Genomic DNA, 19326 nt, shown 5'->3' on the forward strand with positions numbered 1-19326 from the left:
ATTAAAACTTTTCCTCTAGATTAGAAGAACATTCCTGAAAATGTTCTCTTTTGGGGTTTCTTTAGCTTGTTACAAAAAAAGAAAACTGCAACATTATGGGAAGGTTTATTTTTAATAACAAAAACCTCAGAACATTGCATTAAAAACATTCCCATAGACCCTTTTCACATTTTCACGTTTCTCTTTAGCGGACGTCATCAACTTAGAGCGCAGTGAATTGGAGAATGCAACAAATATTTTTTTTACAATCTTATTTGCTCAAATAATTAAAGGAAAACTCCACGATGGTATTTTAAAGACTTTTAGAAAAAGGAAAAAAAATGTGTGAGACGATGATGGCAGGCAGAGGAGAGAATAACGTCAAATTTACTGTTCTGTCCCATAGACCCTGCATTAGAAACACCTCGCACAAGCGGTAATTTGTTTTTTGTAATTTTAAGCAAAGATGATATAATACTTGTAAATGTAAAAAATATATATATATATATTAAAAAACTTTCAAGGATTTAAGATGCCGATGACTGTTAATTATGTCATAACAGGCTTGTGAAAAAGGTCCATTATTTGGTTCTCAAAAATAAACCAAATGGGAACTAAGCAGGAACCATATACTGTAGTAATATTAGGGAATGCTCTATGGTTGTAAATGGTCTGTCATTTGACATTCCTAATAATTTTATTATGGTAAAAAATGACATATTGATTTTAACAGTTAAACTATGGCTAATGTAGCAAAACCATGGTAAATTTGTGGTTTCCATTGTTTAACTATAAATATCTTTTTTGTTTATATTTGAAGTAAAATTTATTTCAATAACTTAATAGGTGTTTCTTTTTTCCATCTCACAAGTATAAATCATAACCATTTAACTTTTTAGTATCATCATTTGCCATCATTTTTTTTTCAATTATAAACATGATTTTTTTGTTTTTAATTGCATTTTGTAAGTTAATAACACTTGATAATCTCATCGTGTACACGGAACAATTTATATATAATTTGCACATTTTCTCTCCTGAAGTATCGACAATACAACTGAATTCATGCTATAAGAAAGTTCACCTCCTCATGGAATATGTTTTTCACACAGCTTTCTATAAATGGGGTGAGTATCAATCATAAAGCATCTAGTTGGTATGCATAAGACTTAAAAAACTGGGACTTCAGACTCACAAATCACAAGCAATTCTTCACCAGGCCTGAAACCCTCAGGACTACATACTGTATGTGTGCCAGAAACAAATAAGAACAATCGCACCTTTATGCCCACGGAAATACATCACAACTACTGCCTCCTTCCCCAATAGTTCACTCTCGAGGAGCTGTTTATCCTGCAATTCATCTTATGAAGGTCTATTTTTCAAGGTCAACCTCATTTATATTTTGCTCTCTAATAGTGTTCCTAAAAGTATTATTTGTCCTTCTCTTTTGGACACGGGTCTAATCAGAAAGCGCAAAAGCTGCAGTTTTGGAGCATGAAAGGTTTTGAAATCTCTGAGACCAAGTGAAGTTAATCACTGCAATTTCGTTTTCAATTTTGGTGAGAGACTTGAGGGAGCTTCCCCAGAGATGGAGACTGTCTTACTGGAGGAATCGCAGAGGAAAAGGTATGAGGTGTTTGGGATGACTCCAGCAGCTAAAAATTGCTGCATTGACTTTGGCAAAGCTCCTCTTTATAGTTTTATTTGCTTTTAGTATCTAGAATGACTCTTGAATGTGGGCATTTTGTTTATTTGATTCAATACACAAACTTTAAGATGTCCTGTGCGATTAAAATAAAGTTTTAAAGTTTTTTAGATGTTAATAGCAGTGTGTTAATTTAATTCAATTTAATAATGCTATCTATATGTAACCCCACCAGTCCTACACCACTCAAGCCACTCCGAGCTGGGAACCAGCAATTCTTTGTATGGGAGTCAGTTGCTCTAACAAGAAGGGTAAAGCCTATGGCCTTTAGCATCTGTCGCTAGAGCACCTCTAGAGGTCAGAGGAGTGAGGTTAACCTGCATAGCACTTCCCCAGCTGGCCTCCATTACAGTCACCCCCTGAACCTCACTACCATTCGGGTCACGGCACCAGTGTAACTCTGCCAGCCCTAAACCACTTAACTCGCTCAGAGCTGGGATCGAACCTGCAATTATTTGTATGGGAATCGGTTGCTTTAACAAGGAGGCTAAAGCCTATGTCCTCTAGCATCTGTCATTAGAGCACCTTTAGAGGTCAGAGGAGTGAGGTTTACCCGCACAGCACTTACTAGATGACCTCTGTGACATATAAGCTTCAAAACAGTGACGAAATTTGCGTACGGAAGATACAAATCTGACATAAACATCCAAAGCTTGCAGCGGTTTCTGAAATACTTAGACCAGCCCGTCTGGCACCAATCACCTTTCTTCCCCATTCTGATGCTTAGTTTGAACAGCAGCAGATTGTCTTGACCATGTCTACATGCCTAAATGCATTGACTGATTAGAAATTTGCGTTAATGAGCAGTTGGACAGGTGTACCTAATAAAGTGGCCGGTGAGTGTATGTATTGTGGAAATGATTTTAGTTTTTATGTACCATTTATTGTATCAGTAATTTGTCCTTGGACGAGGCAGTGGTGCAGTAGGTAGTGCTGTCGCCTCACAGCAAAAAGGTCGCTGGGTCGCTGGTTCGAACCTCGGCTCAATTGGCGTTTCTGTGTGGAGTTTGCATGTTCTCCCTGCCTTTGCGTGGGTTTCCTCTGGGTGCTCTGGTTTCCCCCAAAGTCCAAAGACATGTGGTTCAGGTGAATTGAGTAGGCTAAATTGTCTGTAGTGTATGAGTGTGTGTGTGAATAAGTGTATGGATGTTTCCCAGAGATGGGTTGCGGCTGGAAGGGCATCTGCTACGTAAAAACTTGTTAGATAAGTTGCCGGTTCATTCCGCTGTGGCGACCCCGGATTAATAAAGGGACTAAGCCGACAAGAAAATGAATGAATGAATGATTTGTCCTTTGTTATTATTTCAGCTAAATTGGTAAATAAGAAGATCTGACCTGAAACTTTGACGTGTGATCGTGAATTGCTTTATGGCCCGGATCCTGTGAAGTCCACACTTGACACAGGTGAACACACAGCTCTCTGCCGACCTGCCACACACACACAAACACGCACAAACACACACAAACACACACACACACACGCACACACACACACGCACACACCCAGTCCTGTCTGACATGTCTCCACTTAATAGAGATTAATGGGACAGCCTGAGGACATTCTTCAGTGCAGCACTGACAATGCATTCCTGCTGGATGCATCCTGAATTTTCAATGTCACATATTCAAAACAGCGTGAATGAAAAATGAAGCATTGTGTAATAAAACCATGCTCAAGATCTGCCCAGGTTTAGCCGTTTATTGAGGAAATTTTATCATAAAATGCTATCAAATTACCAGTAAGTGATAATCATTTAATCAAATATTCATTAAATCAAACTTGATTTATGGAATGGCGGTGTAAAAAAAATGTTGACAACAAAAAAGGTCAAGTTCTAAAAGGTATACATGCTACTTTTACAAAGTTTGGGGACAGTAGGTCATTAATAAATTTAATATGTTTATTCATGGTTTGAAGAATGATAATAAGTGAAACTTTGGTGAAACTTATTATATTATACTTATCAATTACAGTTGAAGTCAAAATTATTAAACCCCCTGAATTATTAACCCCACTGTTTATCCCCCCCCCCCCCCCCCCCCCGTTTCTGTTTAATTGAGAGAAGATTTTTTTCAACATATTTCTAAAAATAACAGTTTTAATAACTCATTTCTAATAACTGATTTATTTTGTCTTTGCCATAATAAAAGTTAATATTATTTTTCTAGATATTTTTCAAGACACTTCTATACAGCTTAAAGTGACATTTAAAGGCTTAACTAGGTTAATTAGGTTGACTAGGCAGGTTAGAGTAATTAGACAAGTTATTGTAACGATGGTTTGTTCTGTAGACTATCAGGAAAAAAATAGTTTAAAGGGGCAAAAAAAAATTGACCTTAAAAATGGATTTAAAATATTAATTAGAAACAGCTTTTATTCTAGCTGAAATAAAACAAATAAGACTTTCTCCAGAAGAAAAAATATTATTAGACATAATGTGAAAATTTCCTTGCTGTCTTAAACATAATTTGGGAAATATTAAAAAATAAAAAAGGGGCTAATAATTCTGACTATATATATGTAACTGTATAACTGTTTCCACAAAAAAGCAGTACAAAGGGTTTCAATAAAATGTTTCTTGAGCGCCAGATCAGAATATAAAAAAATCTAAGACATGATATGTCAATAAAATGTTAGCTATCCCTGATACAAAACATTTAGTTAAAAGCTTGATTTATGAAAATGTATCGCTGTATATTTCCACAAAAGTAAGCAAACAAGGAAACAACCAAAATGTTGTTTTATATAATAACATTTTTGTATAATACTGTTTAACTATGAACTAGTAGTTGATAGACATTTCTTTTAAAATGATGACATTATTTACAACTGAAACAGAATATTTAGTAGGGGGCAGGGCTTTTTTTACATCCTGCCTCTCAACTTTCACTCACAACACACTTAACAAATTATAGTGGCATGGCTAGACAGCCATTCAAGACTGAAAGCAGACTACATGTTTGCATTATGACTAAATATTACCAAAATAACAATTGTTTTCAATAGATTAACTAGCACAAATTAATTGTTTACTAAAACAGTTACCCTCCTGCTCTTTACTTTCATCTGTGACAACTACCTGAATATTGTTGCTGACCATGTCAATCCCTTTATGACCACAGTGTAGCCATCTTCTGATGCCTACTTCCAGCGGAATAACTTGCCATGTCATAAAGCATGAATCATCTCAGAATGGTTTTCCCAACATGAGTTCACTGTACTCAAATGGCCTCCACAGTCACCAGATCTCAATCCAATAGAGCACCTTTGGGATGTGGTGGAACGTGAGATTCACATCATGGATGTGCAGCCAACAAATCTGCAGCAACTGCGTGATGCTATCATGTCAATATGGAGCAAAATCTCTGAGGAATATTTCCAGTACCTAGTTAAATCTATGCCACGATGGATTGAGGCAGTTGAGTTGATTAAGGCAAAAGGGGGTCTGACCCTGTACTACTATGGTGTACCTAATAAATTGGCCGTTGAGTGTAATGTAGCTCAGTTAAGAAAAAGAAACGAAATGCTAACTCTACAGTATATTAGAACTCAATGCAAGTTAGCGGAAATTAAACTTTAAACTTTGGAATATTATACATGGAAGTGTTTGTTATTTTTACAATGATTCTTTGAAAAAGTAATTTAAAAAAAAGTAAAACTCTAGTAAAGCTATTTGTGTTCCCATCATGCTCTATTGTATTTTCTAATACAATTATCAATACTCTATAACAGTACTATATATTTGGCAATATATTTATACTATATCATTATTTATTTATTTATTTATTTGTTTGTTTGTTTCATCTACAAAAAGGTAAACAACAAAAAAGAAACACTATCATAAAAATCTGTTTTTCACAACATAAACACACATTAAAACTATGCATATATAACTTACAAGATGCACATATACAGATATACAGATATACAGATAAATCTTTAAAAAATAAAAATATGCAAATATTAGTCACAAATCAATGCACAAATTAAAGATATACCTATTTCAAACAGTCCCATTTTCAAAAGTGAGGGTCTAGGCAGAGTTTTAAAGAAATTACAATTTTCATTCAGCAAAGATGCTTTCAAATGATGTGACATTACAAATAAATGCTGTTCTTTTTCTTAAATAATCTTTAAAAATGTATCAAACAGCAGTAAAACTTTGGTAGGATAATAAATGATAATTAAACATAGAAAAATTATTAACATATTTAGTAAAACATTGATACATGTGTCAGAGTTTTAAAAAAAATAGGTATTACTTTTTACAATTTAATTATTTAAATTGCTAATATAATGGTACAGTACTATAAAGGTTCGGTTTGATCTTCTCACTTTCTGTTCTGGGTGTCCCTGTGTTTGAATCCTTCTCATTTGTGCCGGAGTTTCTTATCGTATTCTGTAGCAGGAAGGAGGGAGGTGTCTTGCATAAAGCAAACAGATGGGACGACAACTTGACCTATTTCTTCATCTGGAAATCACACAACAGATAGCAATACCCAGACAGCGGTAAAAGACGTCAGCAAGACTATGTGCAGGGTGTATGTATAGTGATAGAAGCAGAGAGATAAGAGCCAACACACTGATGCTCTACTACAGCCCTGAGCCCTTTTTGATCATTTAGTGCATTGGGATTTTATGGTACTCATAATTATAGTGCTCTTATGACTGGTGTCGTACTTACTGAATGATGTCAGGACTATTTATGTATCTATCTACAGTATTCATCCATCCATCCATCCACCTATCGGCCTGTTCATCTAAATATTTCTCTGTTCGTGAATCTGTCCATCCATCTGTCCGCCCGTCCATCCGTTCATACTTCCGTCCGTCTGTCCATCCATCCATCCATCCATCCATCCATCCATCCATCCATCCATCCATCCATCCATCCATCCTTCTATCTATCTATCTATCTATCTATCTATCTATCTATCTATCTATCTATCTATCTATCTATCTATCTATCTATCTATCTATCTATCTATCTATCTATCTATCTATCTATCTATCTCATTCAATTTAACTACTGTTCTGTCAATATCCATCCATCCATCCATCCATCCGTCTGTCTGTCCATCCGTCCGTCCGTCCGTCCGTCCGTCCGTCCGTCCGTCCGTCCGTCCGTCCGTCCGTCCGTCCGTCCGTCCATCCATCCATCCATCCATCCATCCATCCTTCTATCATCTATCTATCTATCTATCTATCTATCTATCTATCTATCTATCTATCTATCTATCTATCTATCTATCTATCTATCTCATTCAATTTAACTATTGTTCTGTCAATATCCATCCATCCATCCATCCATCCATCTGTCTGTCCATCCATCTGTCCATCCGTCCGTCCATCCATCCATCCATCCATCCATCCATCCATCCATCCATCCATCCATCCATCCATCCATCCATCCATCCATCCATCCATCAGTTAGATATATAAGTCATGTTATATATAAGTCAAGTGGTTCATCGCCATTCATCAAAGTTGAAAAAGTTGAGAAATTTTAAATGTTAATAATGTACTGCGTCTGTATAATAATTTACACAATTAGAAAACATTCTTGGAAATATGAGGATAAAGTAAATATAGTCTTAGTTTCACAGATAGGGCTTAGGCTAAGCTAAGGTTAGGCCATAGTTGAATTTGGAAATGTAAGTTTTTATTAATGTGCCTTTAAAAGTAGTACTGGTGTCCATCTTCAGACAAAACAAAGACACATATATATTTTAGGTTCAGTCAGTGCAAGTTTCTTTCAGTAGAAACACCTCAGATTTACCCTTTAGTCTGGGACTAGGAATAAACCTCACCTGTTACAGTAAACTAGGGAATAAATGAAATACAGTACGCCATACTGCATGCCACATCTGAATGAGAACTTCATTAATATGATGTATGAACTTTATTATACTGAGTATTTAATATAAGTTATGAATGCAGAACACTAAAACCATCATATTCTTTGCTTTTATCTTCCGTCCACGGTATTTGTCAAATGTATGCAAAGCATAATTATATACAACAGATAGCATTACCACGTGCAAATTTAGGCGTAGTCCAGCCGAAATATGAAACGAGGTGCTGACATGAGCGAAGCCACAGAGAGTTGAGTCGCAGCTGTTTTCAGCACCTTGGACAGAAACGCTGAACCTGGCCTAATCTCGCGTGTCTTCAGTCAGAGTTAACTTCCGGTGAGTAGCACTGTTGTGAAATCACTTGCATGTTTATTTAGGCTATTATTGTAGCAAACTAAATCTAGCTAAATGTCGGAGTTAAACTTATTTTAGCTTCAAGTAAAATGATTCCCAGTAACTTGAGGAAAAAGTGAACTTTAGTCACATACAGGGCTGTAATAGCTAGGTGGCAGTGTTTATTTTGCTGTAATGTTTGTCGATGACCAAAAAAAAAAGAAAAAAGAAAAAACTATGTGCAATATGATTTGACTTATATGTAGGATGTTAACTATTTGCGCAGGGATTAATATAACAATCAATAACTAACTAGCTTATATTGCAATCGACGTCTCTGTTCTGTTTACGTGGGCTACTAAACACATCTTTTAAAACGCAGTCTATTGGGCGCAGGTGGTCAATTTACCTCACATATTACCTCTGAGGGACAGTATGTAGGTTATTGAACGCGTTACGAGTGAACAGCTGCCCTGTCGCTCTTTCACTCGGTTGTTTTTCTGGAAATGTGGGAAATGTTTTCTGCCTGTGTCGCGCGCGCTCACACACGCGCGCACGCATACATGCACAGCGCGGTCAGCGCGCGAAAGAAGTGAAGCGCATCCGCCGAAGCAGCAGCATCGGAGTCGCACGGATATCCTCACTCGGAATTGCTTTTACATACCAGGGCTCGTCCTCCAGCGTCTCTCACCTATGCGCTTTCCACACAGGGATGCAACTCCTCAAATGTTTGGAATATATTGGGCTGTTGTATTTACGTTCGCTATAGCGGAGGTTGACTCAAATCATTGCGCTTGTACCTCTGCGTAACGCACAGGCGGTGGATTGGGATGTGCGCATTATTGGAGGTGAAAGGAAGGATCGTGTCTGATCGGATTTGATAAGGAACCCTAAAAGGGAAATAAGCTTAGTTTATAAACCCTGCGACTGGACACCTTCTGGTTTTACGCACCGTTTCTGTTCTCAAGATCGAGTGCGCGAGAGCCTCTACTGCTGCATATTATGCTTTTTCTCTTTGACTGATCGCAGCATCCAAGAGGAACCTAAAGACTGCGATGCGAGGACAGTGAGAAGGTGGATCTCAGTTGTTCGGTAGCATGGCTCCGTCCCGGAGGGACTGCAGATGTGACATGATCTTTCTGTCGGGATGCCTACTCTTGTCCGTCTTGGGATTTCAACCTGCATTGGCGAAGGTTTGCAACGATTACACAAGGCACGGCCTGGACAACAACTGGTACGCGAGGGATGGTGAGAAGTTGCCTATCATGGTCCTGATGCCGATGAATGAATCAGCGCTGATGAGCAGCATCAGTCAGGGCATCGAACCGGCCGTTCAGCTGGCCATTCAGCACATCCGCGAGTCCAGGCAGTACTCCTTCTCACTCATCACCAAAATCTACGACACAGAGGTAAATGCGTGCGGGAACGTGTACGTGCTTGTTGCGGGGGTAAACTGCGGGCAGCGTGCGTCCGGCGCGCGCTCATGTGGAAAACGCGATTTTTCTGGGGTTGTTTGTGCCATGTCGAGTGATTGATGTTCATCAGAGTTTTGGAAAAGCAAGTTTGTGCTTGTTAAATGTAAAGGTTTTGCACTGTCTTGACGATCTCTGCACGTGCCAGTGGCTGTTCATGCCGTATATTGCTTAATTCTTTCTTACTTGGACACCAGTTACCTACAGAAACCATTTCTCTTGTTCATTTGCATGAAGAGATTACTGTTCATTTGTCAGTGTTTTTTTTAATCAGCACTCTGAAATTGCAGCTACACAAACCTTATAGTTCTTGACTGGCACTCGAAATATAATATTTCACGAAACACAGCTTAAACCAGACTAAATGGTTTCTGTTATTATCTGGTTCATGATGGACTTTTCGGCCTTTAAACTGGGAACCAGGGAACCACAAGGGAGGGCTGGGGGTTCATGGAACGTTTGGAAAAAGCGAATGAAAAATGTAAAATAGATGTTAAAATATTACCAAATAAGTCAACAAAACTGCATTAAATGTGCATTTTATACAAACATACATCAAAATTAAAGCAGCAAACAATGATTTAATTAATTAATAATAAAATAATTAATATAAAAATGATTAAATAAGATTCAGACAAATAGTAAAAACTGAATTATGACGAAAAGTAAATACACAAGACACAAAGTTAGATACAATTAAATAGTAAAATGTCAATAATTGAATGCAGTACTGTAGTTAGTAGAAACGTTATTTTATTATAAACTTTGTTTTATATTATAATAATGCTCTAGAAATTCTATAGTTCCCACTTACATTTTAGAATGGGGGATCCCTCATCATATATGGGGAAAAACCCAACACTAGAGTACGTAAACTTCCTTGGGGAGACCTGGGGTCCGTTCTTCGTACCTCGCTTAAATGATCTAAGATGATTTGGCAGATCCTGGATCTTTTAATCTTGATAACTGATCTCTCGCTTATTTGGTTCTTCAAACAAGTTCGCGAATCAGATTAGAATGTCTGGATGAACTGATCTGAGATCGCTGCGTTTGTTGTTAAGGACAGATCTATCCATCCTCGAAATCATGATCAGCAATGGCTTTTGGCACACGCGATTGGCTGACGGCACAGCAGCGTAATGACATCATCTGATTAATATTCAATTATCCATGTGAGCAAAATTACATCAAATTAGCAGTAAACGGTTTGTTAAATATGACACGCAATAACCTTCCACATTTGTTGTGAGCTGCAGGCTTTACACTTTCATTTGTCAAGACAAGAGTATTCATCATGTATTTCAATGCAAATCAATGTATTTAGTTCTACATTTAGAAAAGATTTTCTTTATTATAGTACAGTTTTTTAATCGGTGTAAAGAATAACTGGTTGTTTCCAAAAGCATTTTGATATTGGTAAAGGCGTCTGCAACTTTTGTGAAGCATCAAATCACTGGCATATTAACTGTCAAAACATGTTTGTGACTGCATAAATGTATTATTGCTTTTAAAAAAAGTCACATATTGTGCATTTCTATTATAAACAATTTGTACTAAAGCGATCTAAAAAGTTCATATCAATAAGTTTTCTCTTTGCACCACCAGGTGGCAGTCTTTGTACTTTCATTTTGAGGGTGCAGATTGCATACGTTTTATTAATATGTATAACTTTATTTATTTTATTAATGACTATAACTTTAAATATATAGTTAAAAACTACTATTTTCCCAAGTGTATATAATTTTTACTGTAAGAAAATATCAGAATTCAGAACATACTTTCTGTATTATCTTTGCTTGAACTGAGCCGATCTAATCCTGTTTATATGATTTGAACCTGCTCCCGATCAGGTTTGACCTAGCAGATCTGTTGCCATGACAACAACTCTCGAATCAGCTTTGAAGAACGAAACGATCCTGGATCGTGTCAAATCGTCAATATCCAAATCCAGCTAACTGAGTAATCCACGTACGAAGAACGGACCCCAGTAAAGCAGATTAGGCTGGCTTCAAAGTGTTTTATTTAAGTATAGCATTGGCTTTCTTTATAGGCTACCTGAAGATGGCAGTAATTAATGGATCTTTTCTTGATTTCAAGAAGGTTTTTGAGGATAAGTAAAGAAAATACCGCACATTTGAACAAATGGAAAATATTGTAACACAAAGCAAGCAAACTAGACATTAATTGATTAGTAAATTGGTCAATTAAACAGTTTGCTTGATTATGGTTATGATATGTACAGTAAGTGCAACCTTCAAAACAGTTATGTATGGTGGTAATGTTCAGCTTTATAACACTCACTGTCAGTGCTGGCTTAGTAAATGAAGACTTAGAGACTTAGAAAGTGGCTAATTGTTATTTGACTATGAAGGTATGATCATAATGATTAACACTGTACACAGGTATTGGTCCACAGGTAATTCTTTTAATTAGGCGTATATTAGATTTCATGCTCTTATTCATTAACTGATTCATTTATTTTGTGTGTGTGTGACAGTAACGACTGAGGAGGATATGTGAAAATGACTCCTTTGTGCCAAAGGCACTTTTTTGGCATCTCGCTGTCTCTTATTTGTGGCGGTGTGATAACCTGGGGAGATGAGAAGTTAATCAATCGCTGTTTATCACCATACTTTCATATGTGTTACAACAGGGAAATGAGAAAGCGCGGGAAACGAGTCGCTTGATGTTTACGTAATTATAAAAGTGTAAATTACCAAGGCGTTAAATTATCTGTGGAAACTAGATCTCGCTAGATTTAAAACAGACTACTGTCACTGCATGCTCGTCACAAGAGTTAAAGGGATAGTTCACTTAAAAACGTAAATTACAACTTAGACAAGTTTCTTCTGTTAATCACAGAGGAAGATATTTAGTAGAATGTTGGAAACCTTTAGCCATTGATGTCTATTGTTTATTTTCATATTAAGAAAAGAAAGAAACTCATCAAGGTTTGTAAACGTGAGTACATTTTTATTTTTTGAGTGTCTCTTTTAGCTGATTTTTTTTTAGATGAATGTCTGTGATCGGTGATATCCAGTGATGCTTTAGCAATAATGCACATTGATTGTCATATTGATTTACCAGCGTTTGTTAAACAAAAGTGTTTCCTCACACAATGTTGAGTCACACTGTCTGTGTTTGATTTGGCTTTAATGCATTTATATCTGAAGGGCCGTAAGTAATATTCCTCTACAGTATCTGTTACAGTCATAATGAGCAGATTATATCAATAACAAGCAGCTTCTGTTTACAGAGGCAAGATGAAAAGATTTCAATTGAGAAATCATTAAATCTAACATGTGAATCACCAGCATGTTTGCATCAGTTATGCATCTGTGAGTATTATCATCAATAAACCCTTGCATGTATAGTACCTATATACAACTATGGAAAAATTGAGACCACTTTAAAACACAGTGGCTCAGTGGTTAGAACTGTCACCTCACAGCAAAAAGGTCACTGGTTCGAGTCCCAGCTGGGCCAGTTGGCATTTCCATGTAAAGTTTGCATGTTCTCCTTGTGTTCGCGTGGGTTTCCCCCGGGTGATCTGGTTTCCTCACAGTCCAAAAACATGCGCTATATATGAATTGGATGAACTCAGTTGTTTTTAGTGTATGTGTGTGAATGAGTGTATGGGTGTTTCCCAGTGATGGGTTGCAGCTGGAAGGGCATCCACTGCATAAAACATATGCTGGATATGTTGGCTGTTCAATACGCTGTGGCGACCCCTGATAAATAAGAGACTAAGCCGAAGGAAAATAAATGAATGCAAATTCTTGGCATCTCTGGATGTACTGGATTTTTGTGTTGAGTGAAATGTTAATATGATAACATTTATTCCAAATTTAAAAAAAACAAACAAACATTATCATTTAAAGTATTTTTCCCAATAAATGACAATTAATTATAGGGCTGGGCGATTAATCAAAAAGTAATCAAAAATGACATTCAGAACTTATAATCGATCAAATTTTTCAATTACTTTAACTACCGTGTATAGAGTCACATGCCCCCGCTCTGTTATGGCTGATTTATACTTCTGCACCGAGCGCATGCGTATGGTCCGGCGCAGCTTTTGCATACCCACAAATAGAAATGCGACGACAACGTTTTCAAGGTATACCGTGGTTTGGAAAAGCCAGGGTTTTAAAACCGCCAAACTTTTCTGCTATACCGTTCCTAAGGTGTAAGTTGGATTTAATTTTAGTACAACAGTATCCCCAGCAGGAAAAATATCAAACTATTCTGTTTTAAATTGTACAGAAATCTGTATTGAAACATGAAGACAGCAGAATGATTGATTCAATGATTTATTTAAATTATTTAGCCTGACATCATATTTGGTTGATTATTGGTTGGACATTGGACATTGATGTCGGCCTGACGTTGGGTTTTGACATCAACCAATTTTCATTTCCAAACAAAATGCAATGTCCTCACGACGTTGGTACAACGTCAATCTGAAGTCATGTTGACATCCTCTTCCTGCTGACATGTTTACTGCTACAAAATATTTTAAATGTTTCTCAAAATAAAATATATTATGTTCAGATTATTTTTTTTATGTTTTAACCAGACATTTTAAATAAAAATATTTTAGAATAGTAATCAAAATACGGTGAAACCGTGATATTTTTATCCAAGGTAATTATACCGTCAGAATCTTATATTGGCCCATGCCTACCCGCGCACCTTTCAATAAATTTAACTACATGTCGCAACGACGCATACCGCAAGCTCTCTGTGCTCTGACAAGCGTGGGCGGCATTACTTTGCACTACATTGATGATGATTGGAAGCTGTATCAGAGATGCATTAAGACGGTTTATTTTCTATTACATTAAAATGATTATTTATATTCAAATATTTGTTTACAGAAGATGCAAGAAATGCACTGTTTAAAATATTATTTACAGGATATGCAAGAGTTATTTTATTTAAAAGAGATAATGCTTATTTAATAAAAAAAACCCTGAAAATAATTTATTTTGTTTCCAAAAGTGTAAGTTATTTATTTATTTTTTATAAGAAAAGTTCAGTTTACGCAATGTGTGTTTTAATTTTTGTTGTTTAATGTTGACGTTCTATAAATAATAATAGATAGTAGATAATGTGCACTTCCTTCAATTATTAAAAAACTATCTCTCACTAGTTATATGTGAGCAAGTTTACTGTACAAAACCTGTCTATGAACTATGAGGACAAAAAAATCAAATAAATAAAATAATCATTCATTAATGGTAATTGAGCTAAAATGTTCAATTAATCGAGATTTTGATTTTAGGCTAAAATCTTTTTAGGATATATTCTGACAGTACTTTGTTACGTAGCTGGTCTGTTTTTTGTCTGTATTAGTGAGGTCAGCCCTTAAACAGTGATGTTTATTTAGAGGTCTGTGATATTTGCTAAAACTCAGTCTTGCACAAAACTGCTGGCATCAAAATAATTAAACTAATTTTGCTGATTTATGAACTGTTCAAGTAGTGATCTCCGCCCAAGATGTCCTCGCAAGATGTTTCATTATATTTGTGGCACCATTTTCAAACATTTGACTTTCACAAGTATAGCCAAGCCTACGTACACACACCCTGGCAAGCAGTAAACAAAACAAACAGTAGTAGCTGTGCGTATGCATGCAAGGATTTAACAGGGCAGATGTAAGTAATCAGTCCCAGAGCAGAGGCTCTTTATCCCTTTATCCCCTCTCAACGCATCCCCAGGCAGGCAGAACCCATCCGCTTGCCTGCGCCTGGGTGCTGCCGGCCGTGCCCACAGCGCTTAGCCTTTCACAGATCCACTTGAAAGATCTGGAGCGAAATTAAAGAGAGAAGTCCACATAACATTTGCACTGCGAAGGACCCCTCAGTATCTTCAGTGGACTGGAGATCATTAGCCATGCTAAAGGTCATGGTTTGGTCTTAGATCATCCAGACAGCAGGGATGCCCATCATTTTTGTAGAGGCCACTTTCATCTGCGGTAAATGATATTGTTTGCCTTGAGTAGTTTCATCCTTTAAAATTGCGAGCGAGGCAGAAATAGAAATGGAAAAAAGCACTGATGTACTTTTATCGTGCAATTATCCTGAAAGGGGTTCAACTCAACTCAACTGTCTGTTGTACTGTTTATTTACCAGCATAGTGATCTGTCTTTCAGGTCTACGGCTGCTGATTCTCATTTATGGAAGTGTTTTGTTCTTCTTTGTGGTGTTTAATTGATAACGTGCCTTCAATACTTCACATTTAGAGAAATGAATTGGCTTCAGGCTAAACTGCCATGTCACTTATTGTTCTGTTAGAGGAATGAAAGACTGGGAATTGCACTTGAAGTGGTGTGAGTAGAACACTAGGCAGGTTAGGGTAATTAGACAAGTTATTGTATAACGATGGTTTGTTTTGTAAACTTTATGAAAAAAAAAATTAGCTTAAAGGGGCTAATAATTTTGTCTCTAAAAAGATTTCTAAAAAATTAAAACCTTTTTTTTATAGCTGAAATAGAACAAATAATACTTTCTCCAGAAGAAAAAAATATTATCAGACATACTGTGAAAATTTCTTTGCTCTGTTAAATATAATTCAGGAAATATTTAAAAAAAGAAAAAAAAAATCAAAGGGGGCCTAATAGTTCTGATTTCAACTGTATATATATATGTATATATATATATATATATATATATATATATATATATATATATATATATATATATATATATATATATATATATATATATATATATATATATAGGGGGGAGGAGTGGCTGGATAAGTTGTTTTGTGTTTAATCCGCTTAAATTTGTAAAAACTATAAACTTAATTTCTTATGTTGTCCCAACACAAACCGAGTAGCATTTTTTACAGTGTAGGACCGAGTTTGGGCACCCCTGGTTTAGGGGTGAGTGTAATGGAGGCTTGCTAGTTCTGTAGTAGCTAGTAGAACTAAACTGGTTAGCTGAAAAGGAATAAAAATTGTTGTTTTGTTGATTTTATTTCTAGAGGAATATTTGTTCAGTGATCCAAGGTAGGAAATTTACTGACAGCTTCTGAGTGAAAATGTATTTTTAGACTATATGACTTTCAGTGTTGCAATAATAGAAAAAAAAACACACCAACAGTTTAGTGCCAATTTGAATGCTGTGTGACTGTAGATGTAAAGTGTATATTATTTTAAATAACCATGCTAAAAAATGCAACCCGAAGCCAGATATCTACAAATGATTTCATCTGATTTCATTTGTCAGGATTGAGAGGTTGTATTTTCATATCTAGAAAGCAATTTACCTACTTGAAGGGGGTTTGACGAGTGGGATTGAATTTGTTGAAGTGATAGTCTTGACCCCGTTGAGCCCAGATCATTCTACCACCCTGGTGTCATGCGCACAGATATCACTGCAGCTTACGCCTCACAGAGGAGCAAATGCATCTTGTCAGATTTGCACACAGAGTGCAGAGACCCTTACAGAGCCCTGAGCCCCTGCCATACATTTCTGTTATTCTCAAAAGACCAAGAGCCCCAAGCTTATGTAAAGCATCTTGTCGTGTTGTCGCAATGAGTTATGTTTTTTCTAAAAAGTGTTGCCACAGCGGCTCACATTCAATTAAACCATAATGTGTCTTAAGATGACGAAATACATGTGTGTTAGAATATCTGTGCTCCCCATTTTTCTTGCAGAATATCATTTGTCAAAGGACGTATCTGATTGAATTTGTCTAGATTGCATATGAAGTATTACAACTGACATTTCAAGCTGCTGTGATAATTTACCTCAATAAACTGTATTATGACCATAGATATATACACTAGATATTGCATACGGGCTCTGAGCATGCGTCAATAGCGCTACCACATTTGTACAGTGCTCCCAGGAAAAATGTCATTTATCTGCACGACGGACTAACTCATTTAGTCGGACTAACAAGAAGACAAAGCAAAAAGGTTGGGTGTTTCAGGACACGTATTAGATCAAATTTAACACGTAGGAAGAAGGATAATACATTTGCATGCACAAAAGCTCATGCTCTTTGTTGGCAATGACCATGCGATCACCTATCCATAGATGCAGAAAAGTGATGCAAAATTATAATTTTCTTAATTTAAAAAAATATTTGCAAAATGACAATACCGGGAAAGCTCTCGATCACAGATATATGTATATATGTGTATATACATATATATATTTATACAGTTGAAGTCAGAATTATTAGGCCCCCTTTAATTTTTTTTCTTTTTTAAAATATTTTCCAATTTAGGTTTAACAGGGCAAGGAAATTTTCACAGTATTTTGGATAATATTTTTTCTTCTGGAAAAAGTCTTATTTGTTTTATTTCGGCTAGAATAAAAGCATTTTTAAAAAAAAATTTAAGGACACAATTATTAGCCCCTTTAAGCTTTATTTTTTCAATAGTTTACAGAACAAACTATTGTTATACAATAACTTGTCTAATTACCCTAACCTGCCTAGTTAACCCAATTAACATAGTTAAGCCTTTAAATGTCACTTTAAGCTATATAGAAGTGTCTTGAAAAATATCTAGTCAAATATTATTTACTGTCATCATGGCAAAGATAAAATAAATCAGTTATTAAAATGAACTATTAGGTTTAGAAATGTGTCATAAAAAAATCTTCTCTCTGTTTAACAGAAATTGGGGAAAAAAATAAATGGGGCTAATAATTCTGACTTCAACTGTATATATATCTTTGGCTCTGGATGGCCATAGTCCTCCACTGCCACATTAATTTCAAAGGAGCGATACCCTGTACTAAAATGGCCACTCTATTGAAGCCTTTTTTCCAATAGACAACAATAGCGTAGGCGACATATAATGTAAATATCTATCTTATCTATCTAGCTGATTTCTATATTATATTATATTATATTATATTATATTATATTATATTATATTATATTATATTATATTATATTATATTATATTGTATTATATTATACTATATTATATTGTATTATATTATACTATATTATATAATATTATATTATATTACTTTATTATTATATTTTACTATGTTTTATTTTCTTAAATTAAATTATTATATCATTATATTATTTTATACTAAATTATCATATTATAAATGTGAAAGTGAAATATTTTTTCCAATAATTAATCGATTTTTCATTTATTTATTATTATAGCTGCATAATAATATAATATAATATAATATAATATAATATAATATAATATAATATAATATAATATAATATAATATAATATTATATTATATAATATAATATAATATAATATAATATAATATTATATAATATAATAATATCTACTTTATGAATGCTAATACATGTTTTATTTATATTTCTATATGTATATATATATATATTTTTTAAATTTCACACATAAAAGACTTTAGAACATATCAGTGAATACTACTGTGAGTTTATTCTGTTCAGGGCCTCATGACAGTGTTTATGAGCTCTGCAGTCTTGTCATCCTGCTTTGTGTGTCACCGTTCATGTGTAATGACACTATGTGGACATCAGCTGGGTCTCTGCAGCCGCTCTTTTGACTTTTATGAACTATAGTGAGGAAAAATGAGCACTAACAGGTGTAAAGTGAGCCTATCCCTTTAGAGGCCATGATTTTTCACACAGTGAGGGGGAATAACAGGCACATTGGGCCTGTATTCAGTAAGTCATGTGTCCTGTGTGGGCTGACCTGCTGTATAATTTGATGTATTTTGGCTGATGTTTTACTTTGTTGGTACAGGGGTTACTGTTTGGTGCTCAAAAAAAAAAAAAAAAAAAATCTTGCAATTTATTTGCTCTGCGCTTGTTTCGAATCTGTTTAAGTTTTACATTTTATGTAAAATGTTATATTTTAATATGCAAATGAGATAATATTTAATTTATTTTCCTTAGGTTTAGTCTCTTTATTCATCAGGGATTGCCACAGTAGAATGAACCGCCAACTTTTCCAGCATATGTTTTACACATCGGATCCCCTTCCAGCTG

General features: G+C 35.4%; 2 protein-coding genes across 4 annotated transcripts in view; both read left to right on the forward strand.

Moving 5' to 3' along the window:
- The window catches only part of spata46 (spermatogenesis associated 46), a 31573-nt gene extending 25135 nt beyond the window's left edge, over nt 1-6438 (forward strand). Inside the window, exons 5-6 of the transcript XR_015516986.1 lie at nt 2996-3091; nt 4811-6438. The gene's annotated coding sequence lies outside the window, so the exon portion shown is untranslated. The remainder of the gene's footprint in view (nt 1-2995; nt 3092-4810) is intronic.
- Nucleotides 6439-7786: 1348 nt separating this feature from the next.
- Nucleotides 7787-19326, forward strand: part of gabbr2 (gamma-aminobutyric acid (GABA) B receptor, 2) — a 378463-nt gene continuing 366923 nt past the window's right edge. For 2 of the 3 annotated variants that reach the window (XM_087294608.1, XM_087294607.1), the window contains exon 1: nt 7787-7879. Coding sequence is in view for 1 of the 3 variants with exons in the window: in NM_001144043.1 (NP_001137515.1) it covers nt 8974-9285 (312 nt within the window). In the remaining 2 variants the exon portion in view is untranslated. Of the gene's footprint in view, nt 7880-8973; nt 9286-19326 lie in introns of those variants that run through there. The other variant, NM_001144043.1, reaches the window with a different exon arrangement.

The sequence above is a fragment of the Danio rerio genome, chromosome 19 (assembly GCF_052040795.2).
Source record: "Danio rerio strain M-AB ecotype USA chromosome 19, GRCz13ab, whole genome shotgun sequence".
NCBI classification, from domain to species: domain Eukaryota; kingdom Metazoa; phylum Chordata; class Actinopteri; order Cypriniformes; family Danionidae; genus Danio; species Danio rerio.